This window comes from Phaseolus vulgaris, chromosome 6 (genome assembly GCF_000499845.2).
Source record: "Phaseolus vulgaris cultivar G19833 chromosome 6, P. vulgaris v2.0, whole genome shotgun sequence".
Lineage (NCBI taxonomy): Eukaryota > Viridiplantae > Streptophyta > Magnoliopsida > Fabales > Fabaceae > Phaseolus > Phaseolus vulgaris.
The window spans coordinates 24,606,201-24,622,216 of NC_023754.2; the positions used below are offsets into that span (position 1 = coordinate 24,606,201).

The following is a 16,016-nucleotide window of genomic DNA, read 5'->3' on the forward strand; positions in this document are numbered from 1 at the left end:
GAATATTTCACCAAGTGGGTGGAGGCAGAGCCAGTTGCACACATCACCGCACAGAAAGTCGAACACTTCGTCTGGAAGAACATTGTCTGCCGCTTCGGAATACCCAAGAGGCTGGTTTCCGACAATGGCACCCAGTTCACAAGTCATCAGCTGAGGAAGATGTGTGAAGAGTTAAAGATACAACAGGTTTTCGCTTCAGTGGAGCACCCACAAACAAATGGGCAGGTGGAGTCAGCAAATCGAGTGCTGCTCAGGGGGCTGAAGCGAAGACTAGACAAGGCCAAAGGAGGCTGGGCAGAGGAGGTCCCCATAATTGTATGGTCTTATCACACCACCCCACAGTCCAGCACCCATGAGACACCCTTCAGCCTTGTCTATGGGACAGATGCCATGATTCCTGTGGAAATACAGGAGAGCTCTCCCAGATTCTTGAACTTCGTTGCTGAAGAGTCCAATGAAGAGCGTAAGGTGAATCTGGATCTGCTAGACGAAGTGCGGGAAGAGGCCAGAGTCAGTGCCGAAGCTGTGAAGAGAAGAGTAGAGCGGAGGCACAACTCTAAAGTGAGGCCCAGGCGTTTCCGGGAAGGTGATCTGGTGATGAGAAAGGCGCATCAGAATGACATGCAGAACAAGTTATCCCCAAAGTGGACAGGCCCATACAGAGTGGTGGAGACATTAGAGAACGGAGCCTATCGCCTAGAGACTTTGGAAGGAGGAGCAATCCCCAGAACATGGAACGCCACCCATTTAAAATTTTATTTCAGTTAAAGTTGTACAGTAATAGGCGTTCTCGCGCTAAAAGATGCATGTTTGTATGTGGTGGAAACAGTTGAACAGACAAGGGGGCACTCTTTTCCCTAAGGAGGGTTTTTAACGAGGCCACCCAATTAAAGAAAAAATTCCAGCATATAAAGCGTGCTCAAGTATTAAAGTTAAAATCTTCCTTGCCCCAGGTGCAAGTGCAGGTGATTGGTTAGGCCCTACTTGCCCTAGGCGCAAGTACTGGCACCGATCTAAGTCTTCCTCACCCCAGGTTTGAGCGCAAGCAGTTAAAGGTTTGAAAAGCCAGGGGTGCTAGTAAGACCAAGGGGGGGAAAGGAAAGGTTTTGACAAAACGTCCTTACCCACTTGGCATACACCAATATTGGCCCAGTAAGACTCTTAGTCAGAAACCCTTCTCACCCCAGGAGTGAGACAGGGAATGAGCGACTCAACCCGCCAAAGGGTGATGACCTTGGGGAGAGTAAAAGGGGTTAGCGAGAAACACTTTTCTTTCCCCAAGACGAGGCATCACCTTGAGCGATCGATGTCAAAGTCCTTTATGCACTTAGCGCTAGAGCGACAGAGAAAGCTAAGTAAAGACTAAAGAGCGATCACTGATGAGTCGTCAATAATTGGCTAGTGGTGCAAAGCAGCGCACGAAGACTGTTAAACACCAAGCTGAGGGAATAGCCAGTCGTGATCAAGTAGAAGCAAAAGAGTAAGAGAAGCAGATCGCGCTAAGCCTAAGCTGGTTAACACTTAGTCGTGTGCGAAAGGAAAGGTAAAGCCCAAGATCGCGCTGAACCTAAGCTAGCTAACAGTTAGTCGCGCACATAAAGATAAGTGAAGTTCAAAGAAAATACAAGGGAAGAAACTTATGCAACAAAAGAAGCTCATACAAATTGAGAGTTTACATTCATAGCCAAGTCTTATACAATCCCAAAGTGCGAAGAAAGAAAAACTGTACAGAAGCTAAATTTACAGAGAAAAGAAGGGTTTAAGGAGCAGGGGGGATGAGCTTTCCATCCACCACTTCATGGTAGATGCTGAACTGCGAGAGGTCCAGGTCCGGGAGAACGCATTTGATTTGCTCGAGTGCTAGCTCGAATCCGTCTGTAAGGGCATCAGCACCCACATTCATCAAATCAGCATTCTCCGCCTCCAGTTTCTGCTTTGAGGCCTCTGCAGCATCCCTCTCGGTGGTAATGGCAGCAAGGGAGGAGGCCGCCTCGGACAGTTTGCCCGCCACCTCCTCGAGTCTCTTCTCTCCAGCTGCAGCTGTTTCTTTGGCGGACTCGAGCTCCCCCAATAGCTGAGTGTTCTGTTGGCGCAGGGAGGAAGTCTCGGCCTTAAGCTCCACCACCGTGCAGTCCAAGGAGCTAACAGCTTCCCCCATCAAGATCTCTGTCTTGATGGTCTCTTGGACCTGCGCTAGGTACTCCCTCCTAGCTTTCTCCACCATGCCCCGCATCAACTCCACAGATCCTTGGGCAGCTTCGAAGTCACTTCGCAGTGACTCCTTGTCGTGCTCAAGATCCTTCACCCTCTTCTCCAGGGCTAGTTGCTTGCGATGTTGGGTGGAAAACTCCAGAGAGAGCACCACCTGCTTGGCCAGGTGCATATCCACCTCATCACCACTCCACTCGACAAGCTCCCGGTTGCTTATGAGCTGTCGAACCAGGGTGATGACCCTGCTGAAGTTCTCGTGGGTGGCCCCAGAAGCGCTTGGGCGCGAGCTAGACCCACCACATTCAACAGCGGTGTTAGAGATTGGCAGCAGAGGTGGTGGTGCACCCCCAGCCTGGGCAGAAGCGCCCCCAGCAGGATGAGCGGATGGACCAGGTGATTGGCCTGCTGGGGGGAAGATAGCAGTTGGGTAGTTGGAGGCAGCTGGTGGCCTGGAGAAGGAAGGTTGGTGGGCTCTGTGGCAGTTTGACCGCAGGGAGGAGGGGAAGACCCTTCCTCTACTTTCACCACCTCAATCTCTCAAGGCTGGAGAGATGAGGCCCCCTCAACTGCTGACCTTTTCCTTTGGCGGTATACTAGAGGAGAGCCTGAGCTCTTCTCTTCAGTTGAAGCAGCAGTAGCAGCAGCGGTTGAAGCGGAAGCCTTCACCAGCCTCTTCCTTTTCTTACCTGGCTCGGGGCCTTCAGCTGGCGCGACCGAGAGTGGAGGGGCTGCGATGGGCTCTGTTGTGGAAGAAGAGGAGCCAGTGCCCTTGGCTCCCCTACGTTTGGCAAGCTCCAGCAGGGCCAGCCTCCTGTCTTTCCCCGTCATTGAGTCTGCATAGACGAGAAAGGGAAGGGTTAGTTGGCCAAGTTATGCAAGTAAACCAAAAAGCACATAAAAACATGCCAGAGAAGAGACAAGTATCCTAAGAGGTGCAAGAAGAGCTACCTATATATTTTTTCAGAGCCACCACATCAAATTCATCTTTGATGAGGCGGGCGGAGTTGTACTTGGCCCCCAGGAGCAGCCCACACAGCTCGCGCTTATAGGGGGCCATAGCTTCGAGATCCCTGGATTTCTTGAACTCGACTCCAAGAACCCAGTAGAGGGGGTACCCCTCGAGCAGGCTTGGACTTTGAGGGGTAGCAGATATCATGTAGAATCTGCCCTTCCAATCTTTGAAGGATTGCTGGTACAGGCCCAGGAGCACCCGTCCAGCAACCCCGTTCAGGCTCACCCAGGACCTGTCCCCAGGGTTCTTCGCTTCGAAGAAGTAAAGGAACACGTCCACGGAGGCGTTGTGCCCGAAATGACTGCAGAGGATTTGAAACGCCCGGATGAAGGCCCAGGCATTTGGATGGAGTTGGCAGGGCGCGACGTTTAACTCCATCATCAGCTCCTTTTCGAAGAAAGTGAAAGGGAGGCGCAGCTTTAGTCTTTTGAAAATGGCGGAATAGATGAAGACAAAGGGCACCCCCTTGGTGGCCCTGTCATCTACGCAGATAGGCATCCCTCGAGGAGGGATGCGGATTTGAATATTGAAATCGTTCTCCCTGTCGATAGAGCAGGAAGGCTCATCGGGGTTGTGACTTAGCAGGGATTGGAGATGGCCCTCAGGCAGTAGAGTGGAGGTTTCGGCGAGCAATGCCAGGGGAGCCCATTGGTAGACCCTGGCATTGTCGTGGTAGGAGGTAGCCACAAGCGGTGGTGGAGCTGGCGCACTCGCGGAGGGCTGTGCACCAGAAGAAGAAGCAATGATGCGCGCAGTTTGTTTCAAGCGAGCCATCGTGAGATAGCTGCAAATGGAGGAAAAACAAAAAGTCAGAATAAATGGGAGAAGGAGGAATGATGAATGTTTCGGTGAAAACAGGAAAGGGAAAGGAAAAGGAGATGCCCAAATGAAAAGAAGAAGCAGAAGCCAGAGTAAGAGCCTGAAAAAACCCTAGCGCGGGTTCGAGAGAGGGAAATGGGGAAGATGAATGCATGATAACTAGAATGATAAATGCAATCGGTAAAGATGACCAAAAAGGGGCCAGGGAAAAGAAAAACCATACCTTTGAATGATCGCAAGAGATTGGGAAGCAGAGAATTTGAAGAAAGATGGGTGCGCAGAAGAGAAGTTCGCAGAGAGTCTGGGAGTCGAATGAAGAAGATGAAGGAACAGTGGAAGGGCGCGCCAATTTGAATAAGAGAAGCGCTAGCGACGCGCAGCGCTGGCCGTTGATGGGGCCACGTGTCGCGGGATTAAGAGAAGAAGCCCAAACGTTAAAGAGGCAGCACGTGAGGTGGCACGTGAGGCGACCCCACTTGCCACGTGGACTGGGGGCGCGACCACTTAGTCTCTTCGCGGAGAACGAGTTCTCGACTCGAGACTGGGGGGCTTGTGATCCGATCGGTCATCGGTAGTCGATGACGTCAGCAGCAGAAAACCACGTGGACCACTCGAAGGGTGACACGTGGACCAGGTGGCAGAGAGGTCGGGGGGACGATCGCCAAGAGAGGTGATCGGTGGTCAGTAACCAAGTTACCACCGACAGATCAGGCGGGAGAGAGGTCGGGGGATAGATCACCCGGAATGGTGATCGGTGGTCAGTAGCCAAGTGACCACCAGCAGACCAGTTCCCAGACTCGCGCCTGGAGGCAGAGTGCGATAAGCGAATAGACACTGATCAGTCATCGGGGTATTGTCATCGGGGTCTCGTGTTACACGCAGTTAAACTGGGAATGAGGTTCCCAGCGAGAGCGTTACGCATGGATCTCGCGTGTGCACACCTCAGGGAATCATGCACGAGAGTGGCCTGAGGGAACTAGTAAACCAGCCAGTGGTTGGTGATTCCCTCAACCCATTACGTGCAAGGCATCGTGAAGGGTAAGCTGTATACGCAGAGAGCAACGTTTGGTGAGTGTGCCTAGACCAGCCACACCCGACGTTCTCCCAAGAGTATGCGATCTGCCCAGATAGGAGAAACATCCTACGTTACTCCGCGAGGGCTTAACTTAGGCCCACAAAGAGAAGCGCTAGAGCCCTTCCAGTAAGTGACGCGTGTGTGGTTAGATGTGAGTTGCAGGCTCCCACGTGTCATCATCTGAGGGGGGTGCGGTCCAGACAAAAGAGCACTCCGTACCACTAAAGGTACAGACAGGCACAGCCAAGCGCAGACATGCGCAAACTCTCACGCTCCCCATTGCTGATTCTGAAGGTACGCTTTCTCTGAAAAGCATAACAGGGTTCTGACACATGCCAGAAAAGCATAACAGAATTCTGTTATGCCCAAAAGCAGAGAGGGAGATAAAAGAAGAATCAGAGTGAGAGTGAGGGGAGGAGAAAAAAGAGAGACGAAAAACAGAGTGCAAGTTTTTTCTCACACACACATTACTAGTTTCCAGTTTCTGGTGGTTCTGTTGGACTAACTTGATTGTCGGAGTGCAAACGGCCGTTAGAGGCGCCGTCTGTGTGTTTTGCAGGTCACATTTGAAGATCATCTGAGTTCGGAGGGTGATTCTGCAGAAGACGCAGTCGCGTAGGCGGGGCAGAGAGTGCTACGAAGCGATTCGTCCACGTTTGAGTTGCCGGCAGGATCAATTATAAATATAATAAACACTATAAGAAGATCAGTAGGTAGAAACTAATCTTATAAACAAGAAATTATTAGTTACTATATTGACTAAATTAGATATTATTTTAGAGACAAAAAAATTATTTATAGCTAAAGTAGTTTATATGTGGACCAGAGGACATATTAAACTTGGAAAAATTCAGAAATATTATCTGTCTTTGTTTATGTATAAAATGTAAATAATAAAATAATATTTGATATTTTTATATTTCTGAGTTAACCTTATAATATAAATATCTTTCTCTCGTAACAAGACTATCTTGGACGTTTCTTTTTTTACATGTTGACTATTCAACCTCCTTAACAAGGTACATGACTTTAGGGTTTAGGGTTTAGGGTTCCATGACTCTCTAAATCACTGAAAGACACATGGCAAGCTATGAATGGAGAGCTCTTTGTAAATAGGATTGCCACATGGCAAGCTAGGAATGAAGAGTCTTTTGTAAAAAGATTTATCACATGGCAAGATAGGAATGAAAAACTTTCTATACATAGGATTTCGACGTGACATGTTAGGAGTGAAGAGTATTTTTGAGAACTCATTAATCATTTAAGAGTCTTTTTAGATTATAAATAAGAGAATCACATCTTGTAATTTCTAGACTTGATTGATATATGAATTGTATTTCTAAAATTTTCAGCACACTTATCCAAGTCTCTCTTTTATGATGCTTCTTGCATTTTTAAAAACTCAAGAAAGTTCGTCTAACATTTTCCTTAACCTTTGCACATTGTAAAACTCATACCCAAACTAAGAACTTCCATGATCATTCTATGCTTCCCCACAAATCTACAAGTTTTCCGTTTCCTTCCATTAATCTCCATTAAACACTCAAAACAAATTGCATCAATTTTATCACAAACTACTTTAAATATCAATAACCTTTTTAATCTCTAAAATAATATATAATTTTGTTAATATATTAAATTTTTGTATTTTAAAATTAATTTCTGCCTAATAATTTTAAATAATTGAAAAGTCATATAGAAGTGTAACAGAAAAATTCAAAACAAAGTCTTACAATTTGGTACGGAAGAAAACAAATCAAAATTATTGAATAAATTTGGGAAAATCATAGATGTCGTGTTATAATCATGACCATGATACAATATTATTTTTCTATTTTATTTTCCTCTATCCACGAGAAAATCCTTCATCAACACTTTTTACAAATAATACTATTTTCATAAAAACTATAATTTCTAATTAAGTTAATCGATCACAAAAAAATACTTTTGTAAAAGAAAATATTAAAAGGAATATATTAAATATTTGTTACTATAAATTTAATTTTTTTTTCTTACATACAAAACTAATTTTCACATTTTTTAATTTTTTTGTTTTAAAAAGTTATGTTCCTTTGTAAATGTATATTTTTATTATATGTATTTTTATCATTTTGAAAAATATATATGTGTACATAACTTTTAGATGTAAAGACATGCCTCTCCGTCCATTGTTTTAGCCTGATTCTGCCGTCACACGTGAGAACTAATTGTAACACCCCGGAAAATACATATAACTATTACAATAAAAGTTCTACCAGTTTCTATACAAACTTGGAGTTTTTCAAAAACATTCCTAATACATGATTAGGATTTATAGAAATACAATTTACATATCCACAACTCAAAATAAGACTCTGAACCCTCTAAGGCTCTCCTGCACCTGTATGGTCATCTGCTCGTGTACATAGTACAGTCATTGCAGTTCAAACACAACAAGAAAAGCAAGGGTAAGCTAGTGAAAATAGAATTTTATAATATACACAATTAAATCAAAAGAGAAAACCAAGTTACATGATCAATTTCTCAAATTATTCAATCTTCTTCAAATCTCAACAATAAAACAATCACATAGATCTCACATGGATCTACACATTCAAGATATTCAACAAACAACGTCTTTCGGAAGACCCGTATTAAGTAAGTCCTACCAGAGACTAACACCTGATCCAAAGATTACCAGCGAATCCAACAGAAAGGATCAGGGTAAGTTCAATACAACCCAAGCCGTGCATCTCATATGTCACGGTGTGCATGAACTCCCCCATCAGCTTCTCACCACCTGATATCTTAGTCTATGTGACTTAGATCATCAGTGAAGCTCGGAGATCTCTGTTACCACATAGGCATCAATACTTAATACACAGCAAACATCAGTCCATACATTATCCCGACATCAATACTTAATACACAACAAACATCAGTCCATACATTATCCCAAATGTATGAATTCAATTTCATACCATTTCGTCATACAATATCATTCAAAAAGTTATCCACAATATTCAAAAGTTTATTTGACATAAAAAAATACACTTTAATACTAAATCATCAAAACCCAATATTTCCACAAATTTAAATAATATATAAACAAACAACCCAATATAAATAAACACACAACATCCCTGCAAGAGAAATTGAATATTGGGACCACGTCCCTTCCGCATTCAGATATTCTATCCTAGGGTGCTATTAAAAATTAAATTTAGCTTCCCTTACCTCAATTGCTTGCTTTCCAAGCAACTTTTAGAATTTTATTCCCCACCGTTTGGATAAGCTTCAAGATTTACGGGCCTAATGCAAATTATCCAAACAGAACAAAATTTCAGTATATAATATAATAAGTTGAGAGGATTAAACTTCTCAACTGACCCCACCAAGATTGATGACTAAATCCTAAGGAAAAACAGAGAACAAAGGATATTTAGAGTAAAAATGAACTTACTCTGTTTGAAAATCTGATCGGGTAGAAATGTTCCTTAACTCCTCTGCTACAGCGTGGTATGATCAGATTCTAAAATAGATGAAGTTTGGGAGAGAAATTAAAAGAGAGGGAGAGAAGAGAATTGGAGAGAGAGAGAGAAAAAGAAGAAAATGAAAGGCACTGGTGGTGGGGGGCAAAGCTTCTGTTGGTGTTTTTTTTAAAAAAAACACGCTGTTACACTAATAATTTTAGTTTAACAAAAATATTTAAAAAAAAGAAGATAAAATGTTAGTTTTTATAATTTAGTATATATAAAAATTAAAATTTTAACTATTAGTTTTCATTTATGAAAACATTCCATCTTTTCCCATTATTATTTTTAAATATCTTTTGACTTCTCTGTAAGATTCTGAAAATTTGTCATATTTTTTCAATTAGGTAAGGAATAATCATTTTTTAACTATTAAAAATTCTAATAGAATAATTTCATTCATTTATAGTGTTCTGAGTTATGTTTCTTGTTTCTCAATATTTTTTGTGAGATGAGGATCAACTTTTAAATTTTTATATTTCGATAATGGATTTTTCTAGGTGATTGAAGTTTTTGAGTAGTTCTTTTTAATCTTTTTCTGGAGTATGCGAGGTTACATGTTAGGGTGCGTGGGTGGTGAGCCAAAGCTACTAAAAGATATATGCGTTAACGATAGTATTGGTAGTTAAAATTTTAATTTAAAAATTATTTATTAATAATAAAAATTAATTTAAATTTTTTTTTTTTTTAATTTTTAAAATAATTTTTAATTTAGTTAATATAGTAATTAATTATATTTTATCTCTAAAATTGATTTCTGTTTAATAATTTTTTATAGTGATTTATTTATATTTAAAATTTATTTTAATTCAATAAAAGTTTTGTATGAATTATCTCAATTATATAATAAAATTTCCAGTGTGGTGGCTATTTTAAAATGTCCTAACATAGGAAAAAATTACGAAAATGAAATTTTATAAGTTAAAGCTGTATACACATTAACTAAATTTATTAATGTTATTTTTTTTATTAAAATTGTTAATAGGATTGACAATTCTAATTTAAATAAAATGTAGAGTAATTATACTATTGATAATTTTAGTGTATTTTATTTAGTATATTTTATCTAAATTGAAATTGTTGGTTTATAATTTTTAGTTGATTTTTTTTTTCTTTTTTAAAAATAAAAATATATATAATAATAATTTAAAAATTATTTAAATCAGATAAAACGAATAAGAATGTGGGGTGAAATTTATATTTCAGAGATAAATAATATAAAAAAAGTTAAAACTAAATTTTGGTTGATTAAAGTTTCCGTAACATGCCGATGAACCTGAAAAAATGATAGAGAGGAAGGAGAGAAGAGGCTATGAACGAGATGAAGAAGAGTGTAGTTGCATTGGAACAATTTATCTATTTATTAATTAGCATTATGTATGGACGTAACTTTATTGGAAAGAAATTATTGAGTCCTGATCGCAGAGACGCGAACAGTAACGTCCTTTACATAAAACTGGGATAAAGAAAATACATTAGTTGTGTTGTTATGCGCAATGGTAATGGGGGGGTTTGCGTCCACAGTTGTTAAATTGTATGTCGATGAGGTCGTCCCGGGGGAGAAATGTTTTACCATGCTTGAGCTTGTATACGGCGCAAAGACAGGCAGCTGCATCAGGGTCTGAAAGATGAGCCATGGTAGGGCAGCAACTACCGTCTGCTAAATGAGGGGGCACCAAAAGTTTGTAGCAAATACGCATATCAGGGCAATTTTTGTCCTCAGCCTGTGACCTAACCATGCAAAAGAAAAGGAGGTTGATGGAGAGCAGAACAAGGCCAACACTCTTGCTGGAACCCATTTTCCAAACAGATTCACAGAAATATACTGATTAGTTTTCTCTCTTCTGCAAGACACCTGAAATTTGCCAATTTATATGCAAAGGATATTTGTTTTTCTCAACATTTTACCATCCTTATCCTTAGTTACAAGTAAATCATTAAATTATAATTAATTTTAAAGATTAAAATAATTAATTATTATTAACTAAATTAAAAATCTGAAATTAATTAATATAATTGTTATTTTTTATTTATCCATACATTTCAAGTTACCAAGCATGATTGCAAAATTTATTGACTTTTGACAACACTAGACCGAATATATATAACGGTTGTCTAAACATAAAAATATAGTTGTTTAATAAGTGTGCTTAAACGCTCAATTCCCTATCTAGCACCATTTACATCTTTATTTCCTTATTTAGCACCTTTTTGTTTTTATTTTCCTATCTAGCACCCTTTTGTTTTTATTTTCCTATCTAGCACTCTTTTATTTTTTATTTCCCTATCTAGCACCATTTTAAAAATAAATAAATAAATAATAAATTATTATTTTTTAATAATTTTAATTTTGAATGCATTAAAAAATAAATATTTTTAATGTTTAAAATAATTAGAAATATAATTAATGAATAAATAAATGAGTTTTTACAAAATAAAAACAAAAAAGTAATAAATTAAAAATGTTTAGTTTAAAATTATTTTTTTTTAAAATGAAGAAAATAAAAAATTAAACTCTACAACAACATAAAAGTTGAATCTATAAACATACATTAGTATTTATTTTTATTATTATTGATGATGTAATCATGTTAATTTCAAGTAAAAAATACAGGACATATTTATAAAAAAAAAACAAAGTCAATTAGTATTAATTAATAGTGGACACATAAATAATATTGAAGTGTTTACCTAAATGCAAAATTCTAAAAAAAACTAATACACATGTTACACTTAATGCTTAAAAATGAGAAGAAAAAAATGCAAAAATAAATAAGTCTAGAAAATAAAAAAACAACAATAAAATAAAAACAAAAACCATAAATAAATAAATAAAGATTGCAGAATTAAAAATAATAACTAAAAACATAAAAGGTATAAAATAAAGGAAAAACAAAATAAGATAAAGATAAAATATATAAAAAAAATCAAATAAATCAAAACAAGATAAATATAAGAGATATAAGACGATACTAAATAAGTATGTGTTGATCATAAAAAGGAAAATAAATGAGAGATGATCATTCATTTAATATGTTTCTAGTTATTATTATTTTTTCTGCCATTCTTTATTTATTTCTATTTATGTTTTTATTCATTAATTATATTTCTAACTATTTTAAATACTAAAAATATTTTTTTTAATGCATTCAAAATTAAAATTATAAAAAAAATTACTGGATTGTGCAATTCTCGTCATTAATTATGTTTCATTTTGCACAAACTATTTAATGTACCGCTGAAGAAAATATCAAATGAATGATCATCTTTTATTTATTTTCCTTTTTATGATCAACATATACTTATTTAATATCGCTTTATATCTCTTATCTTTATCTTGTTTGAATTTTTTTTATATCTTTTATCTTTATCTTATTTTGTTTTGCCTTTATTTTATATCTTTTATGTTTTTAGTTGTTATTTTTTTTTCTGTCATTCTTTATTTATATCTATTTTTTGTTTTTATTTTATTGTTGTTGTTTTTATTTTCTATACTTATTTTTTTGGTCTCATTTTTAAGCATTAAGTGTAACATGTGTATTAGTTTTTTTTAGAATTTTGCATTTAGGTAAACACTTTAATATTATTTATGTGTCCACTGTTAATTAATACTAATTGACTTTGTTTTTTTTTTTAAAATATGTCCTGTATTTTTTACTTGAAATTAACATGATTACATCATCAATAATAATAAAAATAAATACTAATGTATGTTTATAAATTCAACTTTTATGTTGTTGTAGAGTTTAATTTTTTATTTTCTTCATTTTTAAAAATAATAATTTTAAACTAAACATTTTTAATTTATTACTTTTTTGTTTTTATTTTGTAAAAACTCATTTATTTATTCATTAATTATATTTCTAATTATTTTAAACATTAAAAATATTTATTTTTAATGCATTCAAAATTAAAATTATTAAAAAATAGTAATTTATTATTTATTTATTTATTTTTAAAATGGTGCTAGATAAGGAAATAAAAAATAAAAGAGTGCTAGATAGGGAAATAAAAACAAAAGGGTGCTATATAGGGAAATAAAAACAAAAGGGTGCTAGATAGGGAAATAAAGATGTAAATGGTGCTAGATAGGGAATTGAGCCGTGCTTAAACACTCTCAAAAATAATATTTATAAAATTATTCATTATTTACATCATATATTTTAAATATTAATTTTAAAATACATAAATGAAATAATAAAAAAATATGGTTTAAAAGTGATCCTATATATATGATTTAAAAATATATAAGACAATATTTTTACAAAATTTAACTTGTGAATCACTATAACTTACGCATTCTAAACATGAATATTATTTAAAATAAAAAATATTATTAATTATTAAATATTTGTTATTTAAACTACTATACAAATATTTAAATTATATGATTGCATCTTATTTAATTAAATTAGACAAAACTTGATTAAATTTTATATTATTATTTATATTATATATTTCACATAATACTACAAGAAAATCATGAAATAGAAACCAATTTCTAAAAACCAAAATAATTAGTTGCAATAGTAACTAAATTAGAGACCATTTTAGAAATTAAAAAGAAATTTGGTTTCTAAATTAGTTTCTATTATTTTTTATTATTGTTAAATAGTTTCTAAATTGATATCTAATTAGAAACCAAGGTTTTAGAGACTAAATTTAGGAACTAAATAATTGATATCTAAAATCTTAGTTGCTAATTAGATATCAATTTAGAAACTATTTAACAATAATAGAAAATAATAGAAACTAATTTAGAAACCAATTTTTTTTGTTAGTTTCTAAAATGATCTCTATTTTAGTTCTTATTGTAACTAATTATTTTGATCTCTAAAAGTTGGTTTCTATTTCATGATTTTCTTGTAGTGTAATGTTAATAATATATTTAGAAAACATTACATTTAATTCATATTAGTCCTATTTTAAATTTATAAATAAACACACCTAATAAATATGTATTAAATTTGTGTCAAAATACTAGGAAAATAGAAGAGTTTTTTTCATCTCAAAGTAATTTATATATCAGTAAAATTATATTTCACACTAGATAATATAACAATAAGTTATACTTAAATCACTTTTATTTAATAATAGAATAATTTTCAACTAAATTTCAATAACTTAATAATTTAGAAACATTTATTATATTATCAAAGATTATACCCGGACTATCAGAAATATATTAAAAATTTATTTTTTTCAGTATTTTATAAATGTTGAAAACTCAGACTAGGAAATGCGTCTACACCTTCAATGTTGGATTCTTTTAGTAGACATATTAGAGAGAGTCCATACATAACTCAAGATATTTGAACCCAATAAATTATGATTCAATGCATATAAAAGATCTAAAACATCTTCAGCAAAAGAATCACAATCTTAATTAATAAATTGTAAAGTCTATTTTCTTATATATCACTCTCGTTCATGTTATTCTCAATTCCGCATTTAAATTGTTTATTCAATTATTGGGAAATTGGAAAAGAACAATAACAACATTGTATTTCCACAATTGATCTATGTGTGTGTATGTTCTTATTTGCAATGGTAAGTGGTGGGTGTGCGTTCACAGGTGTTTAATAGAATGTTGACGAGAATGTCTAGGTTGAGGCTTATTCCACCGAGGTTGAGCTTCAGAACGTCGCAGAGGCACACGGCGGCGTCAAGGTCAACAAGACCACTGATGAGGGGGCAGCAGTTATGGTGAGGTAGAAAAGGGTGCAGAAAGATGTCGGCGCAAACTTGCAAGTTCGGGCACTTAGGTGGTGCTGGAGTGGCAGGGGTTAGGGTGTTGCAGCTGACCAGGGAAAAGAAGAGGAGGTTGAGAGACAGCATAAGGGCAATGGATGAAACACTCTTGGAACCCATTTTCTAAACACAATTTCTCTTCAAACCTTAATTGCTCACAAATTGCTCTTCTTTGTGTTGGCTAGGACTCAACTCTGTCAGACAATTTATAGCTGCTGTCCACAACACAACAAAGGACTATTTCATTCTCATATAGTAAAAAAAGTTTTAAGAAAATAAATTACAAGATAAACGTAATAAATTAAAGAAAAAGAATTATTTGACACCCATTATTCTATTTCACATCTCATTAAATAAATATTAATATTTTAATTATTTTAAATTTTATTAAAAATATTTTTTTATTATTAAAAATATTAATATTTTGTTGTGGGTGTAAAATAGATTAAGTCCCATAATATCATTATCCTAAATTAAAATTTCTTACTTAAACAAAAGTGTGGTTTTTTTTCTAACTACAAAACGATGCAAGCAAAGGAACTATGTTTTCTTCAGTCGGTGGCACCATTTATTAGTGTTAATTAATATGTTTAATTTCCCGATGAGGTCAAATATTGTATTTAAACTTATTGAATGTTTCAATTTATTTTATTATATTCTTTTTTATAAAAGAAATTTATTCGTGTTTATTGATACATTTCAGTTAATTAAAATAAAATGAATGTGTTTGTAGTTATAAATATATGTATTACTACCTCCATTTTACACGAATTAATAATAATAATAACAATAATAATAAATACATTATTTTTTGCATTTTTTCTTTTAAATAACCTTTTAAATAAAATTTGTTAATTTAACGACAAATTTAAAAGAAAAACTTAATATTTTTTAATGGTAATAACACGACATTTGGAATAAAGGATTTATTACTTTTTAAACTATTTTTTTTATTTGCATATATGTTCTATGTGTATGTTGGATGAAAAGCAAAAAAAATCTATTTAGCATTTATTTTTTGAATATCCTAATACTTTGCATGTTTGGAGTTGGGTTCAACAAATTTTTCTTAATTCTCAGTTCTTTAATGTGGATGATTTTCTTTCTTTTATTAAGAGTGACGGTGTAGTCCTTTGATTAATTTGATTAAACTTGCTCTGATAATTTTTTTCTATTTAGATGATATGGCGTATGAGGAACTATGCCAGATTTCAAGTTAAAATTGATGTTTCTATAGTTATTTCGGTCATTAAGGATCTCATTTGTCTGGTGAGAAACTCGTCTAAAAGTTCTATGCGCAATGATATGTTTGATTTCAATGTGCTTAAGTTTTTTTATATTCACACTCGTAGTGGTAAAGTCCTACATTGTCTTCCTGTTATATGAGAGTTTCCTTCACCTGGTTGTGTTAAAATTAACATTGATGGTGTTGTTAGGGGTTCTCTTAGTCTTATTAATTACTTGTGAAGGTATTTTCCGTGGGAATATGTAGGAGTTTATTGGTGGTTTATATGCTTTCTTTGATGTTCAGATTGTTTTGGTTGCTGAGTTTTATGGATTTATGCATGCTATTGAAGAAACTCAAAAGATGGGTTTTACTTTAAATGTGATTCTGCCTTGGTTTGTGTTGCATTTA

General features: G+C 35.0%; 2 protein-coding genes and 1 long non-coding RNA gene across 3 annotated transcripts; all 3 read right to left on the bottom strand.

The window, feature by feature from the left end:
• Positions 1 to 7,339: 7,339 nt before the first annotated feature.
• Positions 7,340 to 8,639, bottom strand: LOC137833142 (uncharacterized). The gene is made up of 3 exons (XR_011084685.1): positions 8,560 to 8,639; positions 8,334 to 8,408; positions 7,340 to 7,509 (listed from the first exon to the last, which is right to left on the bottom strand). It is a non-coding gene; the product is annotated as an uncharacterized lncRNA (long non-coding RNA).
• A 1,477-nt stretch (positions 8,640 to 10,116) lies between these two features.
• LOC137833543 (uncharacterized) lies at positions 10,117 to 10,428 on the bottom strand. Its single transcript, XM_068641886.1, has one exon. The coding sequence runs from the start codon at positions 10,426 to 10,428 to the stop codon at positions 10,117 to 10,119; it is 312 nt and encodes a 103-aa protein (XP_068497987.1).
• Positions 10,429 to 14,167: 3,739 nt separating this feature from the next.
• LOC137833544 (14 kDa proline-rich protein DC2.15-like) lies at positions 14,168 to 14,500 on the bottom strand. The gene has a single exon (XM_068641887.1). It carries the CDS (start codon positions 14,498 to 14,500, stop codon positions 14,168 to 14,170), a length of 333 nt encoding a protein of 110 aa, XP_068497988.1.
• Between the last annotated feature and the right edge of the window lie 1,516 nt (positions 14,501 to 16,016).